The sequence below is a fragment of the Macaca fascicularis genome, chromosome X (assembly GCF_037993035.2).
Source record: "Macaca fascicularis isolate 582-1 chromosome X, T2T-MFA8v1.1".
In the NCBI taxonomy this organism is placed as follows: Eukaryota; Metazoa; Chordata; class Mammalia; order Primates; family Cercopithecidae; genus Macaca; species Macaca fascicularis.
The window spans coordinates 157725648-157735768 of record NC_088395.1 but is presented as its reverse complement, the minus strand read 5'-3'; the positions used below and the strand labels follow the sequence as shown (position 1 = coordinate 157735768).

The following is a 10121-nucleotide window of genomic DNA, read 5'->3' as shown; positions in this document are numbered from 1 at the left end:
CCATCAAAGGGGAAGCTTGTGTGGGCTGGGCAGCTAGAGCAAGGGAGGAGTTCACAGCATCCCAGCAGAGGGCAGGAACCTCTGGGAACAGGCAGCCCTTTTGGCCCAAGTCAAGTTCCCAGCCATCTAGTAGTGTGTGGGCCACTGTGCTCAGGGCATGAGGCAGAATGCCACTGGCACTCTGGGGCCACCCAGGAAGGAGGCTGCCACCAAGGAGAGCCCATCAGCGAAGGCCAGTGGTGTCGGAGATGGGGTCCTGCACTCATGGACTGCTGCATCTTCTTATTTGCCCTCCCAACTTCTCACCCGGTGTCTGCCTGGCCTTGGGCTGCTGGTGAGACAGCTCATAACCCACTGTTATCTCCTTCACCCCAAGAAGAGCCTGATGGTAAAGATGGGGTGCATTGTGTGCATGCAGTGTGTGAGGCTAGAAGGCCAAGGGACAGAAAATGTTTGTCCTGAGTAGTTTCAGGTGAAGCGTCCATTTGACGATTTCCCTTGTAAAACTTTGTGGTATGAGTTCCAGAGTCCCCCAGAGCCTCATGGAGCAGCCTAGCACAGACCATGGGGACAGCCATACTGCCTCCTAATGTGAGCTGTGACCCTGAAAGCTTGGTCTGTGACAGGTCTTCTTGACCCAAGTTGTTCCCAGACTTCTCTCCTACCCTGGGCAAGGCTGGTACAAGCCCCGCTGCTTAGTTTTCACACTGCCATCCTTTTGCTTCGTCTGCCTCTCCCAAAGCCCTGGACTGAGGGTTGACGGCTTTCTCCCTGGCCCTCTGGAGCTGGGGGAGTTACGGCTTGTGCCTGGGACAATGAGCAAAAAGATAAGCACCAACGGACTCTAGGCAGAGCTACTGATCTGCCAAGGGAGCCAAGCTAAGGTGTCCAGGCCAGGAACAAGCTGGAACGGGCCTGCCAGCAGCACCACAGATGCCTTGAAGCAGGCATTCGACCCTGGAACTGCCTAAGAGGTCGCGGAGAATTCACTCACCACAGTCTGACTTTAGTAATTCACAAAACAACTGGGCAATCCTGCACAGGAGTGCTCATTCTGGGCTTTTGGCCCCTGTAACCCCTTCTTACCCTCAATCCTAAGATGGGTTGTCCTTGGAGCTACTCCTGGGAGGATTCCTAGGTAAAAGCAGACCAAGGCAGCCACCAAACCCTCTGGTACCCTGGCTGCAGGGCTGAGCTAAGAGCTAAGCAGTCGACTGGTGGGTGACCACAGACTCCCCCAGTTCAGATAAACCCTAGCCCAGGCACACTCTATAAACACTGAATTCAAACAGTAACCCCAGCCTAATGTCTCCAGCCTAGCCGGTTTCACAGTGCCTCTCCCTGAGGCTCTTTCAGCTCTACCATTCCATTCATGTGTCCTCATCTGCTGTAAGAGCTAGATTGGAAAGGCATTATCTCCTCCAAACTCCTTTTCATTCAGATAGAGAAAGTGAGGCCCAGAGAACTTAGGTGACTCTCCTAAGGTAAAACTGGGCCTGTAATGATGGGAACTACTGATGCTGCACAGTAAACCCCTGAGCCTCCCCTGTAGTCAGAATGCTAGCAGGCTGGCTGAGTAGCTGGAAGGGCTTCACATATCACTACCACCATCCCTTCCCCTGCTCTGGTTCTAGGCCTCTATTGTGCATGCCAGCAGTCAGTGCCCTCTCACTCCCTTGCACACCTTCCTCACTCCTCTGACAGGTGTGGCTTGGTTTTCCACATGTGTGGCCCTGCACACTCTGGCAGGAGGGGAGGAGGTGGCAGGTGTGGCTGCTTCCGCCTCTGAGCTGGATTTGGCCTGTCAAGAGAGTTCCTGCCAACAGCCAGGAATGCCAGACACTTTCAACTCTGCCTGTCCAAAGTCACAGAGGGTATAAAGAATGCCCCCAAACTCTGCTTGTCTCTACTGGGTGCCAGTTACCTGGCTCTTAGGAATGCTCTGCATCTGATGATTACAAGGAGAGGTATACCTCTATGTGTCAAGTGGCTGACTTTTGACAACCAACTGAGCCATCAGCTGCCCCTTCCCAGTGTCTGCAAAGGACACACCTGAGAACAGCCTGTGTGTCTTCATCAGCTCAGGGTGCCCTAACAACATACCACTGACTGGGTAGCTTCAGCAACAAACATGCATTTCTCAGTTCTGAAGGCTGAAAAACCCAACATCAAGGCTTTGGCAAGGTAGGTTTTGTCCTCGAGCCTCTTCCCTTGGCTGGTAGGCAGCCACAATCTCGCTGTGTGCTCACATGACCTCTTGTGTGTGTGTGCGTACGTATGTGTGTGCATGCGCCCATGTGCACGCGAAGGGGCTTGGTGGGCACAGAAAGCTTCCTGGTGTTTTCTCTTTTAAGGGCACTAATCCCGTCATGATAGTCTCACCCTAGTGACTTCATCTAACCTTAATCACCCGTCAAAGGCATCATTTTCAAACACTCTGACACTGGGTAGTTACAGCTTCAATATATGAATTTGGGGTGGGGCACAAACATTGTCTATAAAACCATGGTAGAGATCACACTTCCTAAGGAATCTCTGGCTCCTCCTGTGATGTGAGGCCTAATGTGCCTCCTTTACTTTAACTTGCCACTAGAGACTGGGGTCTCCTTTGCTTTCTCCAATCAATGGTTCATTACCTTAAGAAAGGCACACAATGATCTCTGGTTTGGCTATCCGAACCTCTCTCTGCACCATGCAGACAACTGCGAAGATGTCCTTCTTGGTGCCTGACTTGTAACCAAAATCATTTTCCCTCTAGGGGGTACCCATATCCATTAAAAAGTCTACTGATGGGAGAGAAAGAACCCACATATAAGGGGTATGGGTACACTGTCCTTTAGTGTTCAGGCTTACTTCTGAAGTAATATGTGAGGCACAAACACCATCTACCCTGAGAAGGTAGCCCCTAGGCAAACTGTTTCAGAGTTCAGTGGGCCTGTGGCTGCCCTTGGTGTCAATGAAGGAGCCAGCATGCCTGAGCTACACAAAGAAAAGCTACACAGCGTGCCTGGGCACACGGCCATGTGGGAAGGCAGCAGTCGCTGGCCTCTGCAAATGTGGCATGGAGCTGAGGTGTGAACAAGAGACTGAGCAGGGTCCGCAAAAGGGGCCTAACTGTAGGGAACGAGCCCTTCACCAGGGACCTTGGCACAGTCGGGTTCCAAACGTCACACATCAATTCACAAAGCTGCAGTGAACGAAAATGTTTATTAAGCAAGGAAGCCATAATTATTTTAGCTCTTAAGCGCCTCCATTGAGCTGATTTCAGGTTCCTTTAGTTGGAGTCCCATTCTCTCTGGGCTTCTCCAACAAGACTATGGAGGGGAGGCAGGGCTTAATCATCAGGGTCAAGACCTCAGAATTATTGTGGCTAAGACAAAACACCCTCTAGATTTACTAGATTGAAAAGCACTCTGGCATTTTTTTTCTTTTTTTTGTGTTGAAAACTTTGATCAGACTCTTGGCCGGCCACCTTCCTGTGGTAGAACATGGATATACAAAGCTGGGCAGGGCAGACGAGACATCAGATCCAGCTGTGGCTGGCTGCTGTCACACCCTAAAATACTACAGATCACAGGCTGCCTCTGCAGCATAACTTCCAAGAAACAGGCTGTGCTTCACAAACAATTACAAACATAACCTATCAGGAAATGAGTAAGTCTCTACCTACTAACTTTATGCACCTTGAAGGTCCCCTGGCCATGCAGACCTTATTGGCCTGCCCCCTCCCCCCATTTCCCCTCATGAGTCACACTGCTCCGCAGGCATCAAGTATCTCATTTGATCTGACTGGTATGCAGCAGGGCCTTGGAAAGCCTGTGGACCAGCAGGCCCCTCGACTCCTACCTCAGAAACTTGCACCTGCCAAGAAAAAGTGAAACAAGGTGGAATGTTTTGCTAGAGTTTGTGGGCCCATTTTTTGGTGGTGGGAGGAACCCTTTAGTTCGAATACGCAAGCTGCTGAGAAATACCTCTTTGGAATATGAGCCTGCAAGGTGATGGTAGACAGGGGAGCTACAAAAGATGAGGTTCCTCTCCTCTTCTCTCTCCCAGCAGCATCTTGGCTTAAAGAGCAGCGGAAGCAGACTCAGGCTTTCTCAAAGTTGCCTTAAGGCTCCTGGGTCTGTGTCTGGCCCTCCCTCGTCCAGCTTCTCTGCCAGCCATGGCTGGCCAAGGCCACGAGCCTTGGATCTTGGGCTCAGTCATTTCTATGCTTACTCTGATTTGCAGCTACTTGGCCCACTTTAACAAAGTGACAGGAGAGGTACCAACCCACACTGGGGTGTGGAGGAGGGAGAAGGAATAGATACAAAGATGGTGTTCAAACTATGGGCTGAGGGGGTCTTTCCTGGTTAAGGAGGAAGGATTCCTTGGGTTATATTGCAAGGTGATGTAAGATTTCAGTAAGTGGAATCCAAGGGGGTGGAGAAGACACAGGGAGCAAAAGGAGCAGGGCTGGGCTCTGGACAAACAGCTGGAGGCGTCTGGGGACCTGCAGGCAGAAAGGTCACAGAAGACAGTAGGGATAAGCCAGGACAGGGCAGTGAGGGCTGGGAAGCTAAGAAGAGGAGCTCGGGCTTCATCCTGAGGATAGCAGGGAGCCCCTGAGGATTTGTGGGCAGGGAAGTTCCGATACGGTCCTGCCCTTGGCTTGTTCCACTGCTTTCTCCCAGCTGAGCAACCTTGCAGAATCTAACTTTTCCCACTTCCCTGGGCAACGTGCTAAGCCTTGTGCTGGCTTGGTCTCTCAGGACCCCCTCTAGGTGGGAAAGTGCCTCAAAAATAGGCGTAAAAAATGTTCTCAACAAAGTCTGGCTTGGTAACGGAACCATAGGGACCTATTGCCCACTCTGATCTCTCCATGTGAGCAGTCCCTCTAAGTGACCAAGTTTCTAGCAGTACTGGTGGCACAGCTGGTCAAGGTGTATATGTGAAAATAATCACACATTTGCTTGCCTAAAATATTTAAACTCCTTTCTGCCTTAGCTTACTGTTTGTTCTGGTTTGGTTTTGTGTTTGAAGAAAAAAAAAGGTTAGGCTATAATAAGATTTTTAAAGCTAGAGTGAAAACACTTTTTGAAAGTTCCACTCATTCGTGAAATTGTGAGTGTGTGGTCCCCACAGGGCCTGCGGGGAGCAAAACCTGCTATGTAACTGCCATCTGGACCAGCTTCCATCTTGGAAACATGGCCACTGCAGATGGTCCACAAGGTAGGCCTGCCCTTCCAAATACGGGGTACTCCGTAGATGGATACCAAGCACATTCAACAGAGGGGCCCTAAGTTTATTTTTAGTACAAGGAAACATACCTACACGAGGTCCTAGATTTTGTAGCAGAACTAAAGATCCTAAGTCTAGAAGGAGGCTTGGGATCAGACGATAAGCTCAGATTAAAAACACGGCATGGCTCACTTTGCCCGTGTAACATAGTTTTGACAGAAGTTTCAGTCAGATTGCATCTAAGATCGACTAGGCCAGCTCACTTTTTTGAGGAACCTTGTAGAGAATATTTTTATTCAACAATGAGTAAAAGTTAGTCATGTGACTAACTGCCCTCAAATGTACTCAGCTTTGAAGTCTGGCTCTCACACACAGCATGCACTTGGGGTGTGTGCCTTATGTGGAAGGGGCCCAGAATCCCTCTTGACCTGCACTGGAGGGAAAAGGAGGAGGCTGTTGCATACCTGATGGTAGGGGGGTTGTCTGTGCAAGGTGCCCTGCTCATCGCAAGTCCAAGTATTCACTTGGACAACAACAGGACCGAGTGGATCAGACAGCTGTTGCCAAAGCTGGATGTAATCCTGTGGGGTCTCCAGGGTGCTTATGGTTGAGTCTGAAGTTATGGGAGACTGAGGAATGCTGGAAGAAGAAATTGTCTCAGAGTTTGAGGTATCTGTCAACGGCAGCTGGTTCATGGGGGGTCCTTGATACGCCTCAGGATAAAAACTGTAAGAGAAGAAAGCTGTTGCAGTGACGTGGATCTGGATATGATAACAGATGAGACACTCATGTGGTCATCAGTAGGTGCTTCAGGCACATTTGGTTTTGGTGGCCACACCATAGGATTCACTTGTTTGTATTCTCACTTTGGCCTGACTAAGATTCAACTTGTCAAAGTAAAGTGAATGTAGACACTGACAGAAATTACAATCCTTTGTCTCAACTGGTTTTATTTATGTTACTTGGACAGTCTTGGTCCTGCTACAACTATGCTCTCTGTGGTCTTGGAAAGTCATTTCACCTACTTTGAAAGCACTCAGGGAGCTAATGGCTGAGAGGAGACCGTAAGGCAGATTTCCAAACTCCAAATCCAGTGGTCCCTCCACAACCCTAAGCCTGAAAGTCTTGTGATCAATATAGATTTTTGAACCCCATCCCAGACTCTGAATCTCTACTTTCCAAATCCTCCTCAGGTGGATTCTGATGATCAGGTCAGGTGGGCAATAGGGCCCTAAAGCAGACTACATGTCAAAGTCACTCATTCTAAAGCAATGCCCAGAAGGAAGTCCAGAGAGCTTTGGGAAGGCTAGCATTCATTCAAAACTATTTAGTGGACCCCAACTATATGCTAAGCAATCCTTTCATTGCTAGGCAGAACCTTCTCTTTCTAGCATTTGGAACTGAAGACCTTATTATTGGGCAGAAATGTGTTTGTGTCCTTATATTGCCACTCAGGACTTAGCCTTCATGTATTCTTGGCTGATCTTAGCAATCTAGCAATTGTTTCACACTCACTTCCCTCCTACTGTTCATAAATGACAGGGAGATACCTACACTTGGCCTACCGCAATCACCAGATTCCAGGAAAGTTAGGGAATGAAACTGGAAGCCCAGAAGTTATTCAGCTGTGGGCACAAAAGACTTGTCCATAGACACCCTGTGCAAGAGACTAGGCTTGGGGAATCCAACCAAGTGATTTCAAGGTTTGTGGGCTAATTACCTAGCACTGAGGCTTCCTTATCTAGTACTTTCTTCACTGGTACCCCTTTGTTCCATCAATGGATGCTCAGTCATGCACCACACATGCAGAAGGATGATGGCAGTGGCCACAGAGAAGGTAAGTTGAGGGCAAGTTGTTATTGACAGGAGGGACGCTGGTGCCACACGGACAGGTCGTCTGTCTGTGGTCTCAGGCATGGGATCCAGCCATGAGGGAAAAGCAATAATCATAGCCACTATCACTATCCCATGCATGTCTTACCTTTGACTCTCATCTTCCTGTTGCCCACAGTTTTCATCTTGATAGAAGCCAGAGGACTGTTGTTCAGCTACTATCTGGATAGGAACAATGGGTTGGGTCTGTAAAAGCCTAACAGGGTTATTGCAGAGGGGCACAGATACGCCACTTGGGTTTTGCAGGCATATCTGCACCCTCTGATTCCCCACGATGACATTACGCTTCAGTGGCTGCTCTTGCAACTGCTGACTCTGCTGCTTCTCCTTTGGCTCTTTCTGCAGCATCTGCCCCTGCCGCTTCTTCCGCTCCTGCAGCTTCTTCTTCTTTTGCCACCTCTGCTCCTGCAGCTTCTTCTTCTCCTGCATTTTCTGCTCCTGCAGCAGCTTCTTCTCCTGCATCTTCTTCTGCTTCTGCACCTTCCTTTGCTCCCTCAGCTGCTGCAGCTGCTTTCGTAGCTGCCGCTGCTGCTCCTTCAGGCGTTGTTCTTGCTGCGCCAGTTGCTGCTGCATCAAAAGGCAACAGATAAAAGCACCCTGGTGTCTGCAAGAGCCCCCCAGAAATTTATTTAACACCCCCATTCAATTCTCGCAAAGCAAAAGGCAGCAACAGTTGAGCCTCTCTGCACATAGTGATCTGTGTGACTGTCTACTTGTTAGACTGGATACTAGTTGCAGCCGTGCACCTGGCAGCAAGAGTCTGCTAATCCAGCACATATGTACATGTAGGTACACATGGTCTAGTGTGTGCATTCAGGTCTAGGTAGCCCAGGATTTTTTACTATCTTGGGCAAATAAATTGCAGCCAACTGGATAGTCACTACCCTCTAAGGAGAACCAAGTGAGTCAAAGTCCTCAAGAAAACAAAATCCCCTTTCAGATACACAGTTAAAACAGCCTTTCCATACCTGGTTGAAGGCAACACAAGGCTCCTGAAGTTCCCCAGTGTTTTTGAGACAGTTGGATAAAGATAAACCGCAGAAACACTTGACCTCCTTGGGATGTGGGAGAGGCCACTTCACTTGCCCAGTGTGTTGTTTCTTGGGCACTGCCTCTGAAGATTGGAGATCAGGACTGACAATGTGGCATAATGTGTTTGGCTGCTTCTGTAAGGACACAGTACCACAAAGGTCTTATTCACAGTCCACACCTTTCCGTAGGGCATAAGACAAGCTGGGCATGGAGCAGGACTGCCCATAGGCAAGCCTACAGGAAGCCTTGGCTATATATAAGCCACATCAACCACTGCCAAGGCCTGGCTGGGCCAATCTCAGCTCTTGTAGTCAGGAGAAAAAGGGCAAAACTCTTAAGTCCCTGCTGGAGATCACATTAGATATCCCATATCACCCTGCGGGCAGCAGCTGTCACTACTGGCAGGCACTACTGACTAACTCCTTAAGGCTTGCCAAGGTCCCTCTCTCCTCTTCCTTCTGCTACTTATATAGAACTGCTCTCTGACCTGAAACCTAGCATCCTCACTGACCTGAAGCTGATCCATCATCAATTCCAATGCATTCTGCTGGTTTTGGATGGCATCATGGAGCAACTGAGTCCTCTCTTCTAGCTGCTCCTTCAACTTCTTCATCAGTTCCAGTTCCCGGCTAATGATGTCGTAGGCAACTGGTGATGATGGCTGTGGGGAGAATTACTTATGGTTCATGTATAGCGACACTGGTTTCTCCAAGTCTTACCATCCTGTTTCACTTCAAAATTTCTGAAAGACTGAAAATGCAAACGGTAGCTCTCAAATTCAGATTTCATTCATTACTAGAAAGTTTGAAAAAAATGGTTAATTTAGGAATTCTAGATAAGAAATGGACCACGAAGAGTATTTAGCCTGATTCTTTTCCCAAAAAGAAAGAAGTGGAATTGACCCAGAGACATGAAGCAACCTGTCCAAAGTCCTTAGTGGAAGAGTCATGGGCCAGTGCCAAAGTATTCTGCTCCTGGGTCAAATCACAAATGACAGTCCACCAATAGGGCCCCTGTTAGCAATGCAATAATGAAAACCATCAACTGGCACTTCCTTTGTTCCAGGCACTCTTCTAAACATTGCATGAAAACTCATAGGTCTGATCTTCACAGAGCCCTGAAAAGCAGGTACTATTATTGTTCTCATTAACAATTATAGTACTTAGATGAACTCTCCTCTAGGTTCTGGAAATCTAATTTTAACTTGTACAACAGCTTCACATCTGGAAAGAAGCAAATGTGCAGGTTTATAAAAGTAGAGAGTGTGTTATGGGGCAAATGATGCTCCAAATTGGCTGGAATAGAAGGAGTAAGGCAGGTCACATGTAGAGGAGAAGCCAGAGTTTTGTACAGGTTCAGGCAGCCAAGGAACTTGGATTTTATTCATCAGTCACCTGGTACTGCTGTTAGAAGATGTGTTCTACAATCCATATCTTATCAGGGATGTAACATGCTCAGATCTCAGTTGTAAAACATGCCTTCTGGCAGCTGTGCAGAAGATGAAGTGGTGGGAGAAAAGAAGCGTGGAGTTCGGGACAAGTCAATTAGAAGGCTGTGGGAGTAATTCAAGGTAGAGATAATAAGGGCATGGAACAATCCAGAGGTAGATGATATAAAAAGGAAGAGACATATTTGAGAGAAATTAAGAAAATAACAAATGCTGGTGAGGATGTGGAGAAAGAAGAACACTCATACACTGTTGGTAGGAATGTAAATTAGTACAGCCACTATGGAAAACACTATGGAGGTTCCTCATAGAACTAAAAATGCAACTACCATATGATCCAGCAAATCCCACTACTGAATATACACCAAAAGAAAGGAAATCAGTAGATCAAAAAGGTATCTGCACCCCCATATTCATTGCAGTACTATTCACAATAGCCAACATTTGGAATTAACCCAAGTATTATCAACAGACAAATGGCTAAAAAATGTGTTATATATACACAATGGAATATTACTCAGCCATAAAA

At 47.9% G+C, this 10121-nt stretch overlaps 1 protein-coding gene across 1 annotated transcript in view; it reads right to left on the bottom strand.

Moving 5' to 3' along the window:
- Nucleotides 1–3650: 3650 nt before the first annotated feature.
- Nucleotides 3651–10121, bottom strand: part of PASD1 (PAS domain containing repressor 1) — a 92536-nt gene continuing 86065 nt past the window's right edge. Inside the window, exons 14-18 of the mRNA XM_074029431.1 lie at nucleotides 8657–8806; nucleotides 8082–8279; nucleotides 7202–7680; nucleotides 5685–5946; nucleotides 3651–3861 (exon numbers count right to left, since the gene is read on the bottom strand). Of these exons, the coding sequence (XP_073885532.1) occupies nucleotides 3742–3861; nucleotides 5685–5946; nucleotides 7202–7680; nucleotides 8082–8279; nucleotides 8657–8806 (1209 nt within the window). The 3' untranslated portion in view covers nucleotides 3651–3741. The remainder of the gene's footprint in view (nucleotides 3862–5684; nucleotides 5947–7201; nucleotides 7681–8081; nucleotides 8280–8656; nucleotides 8807–10121) is intronic.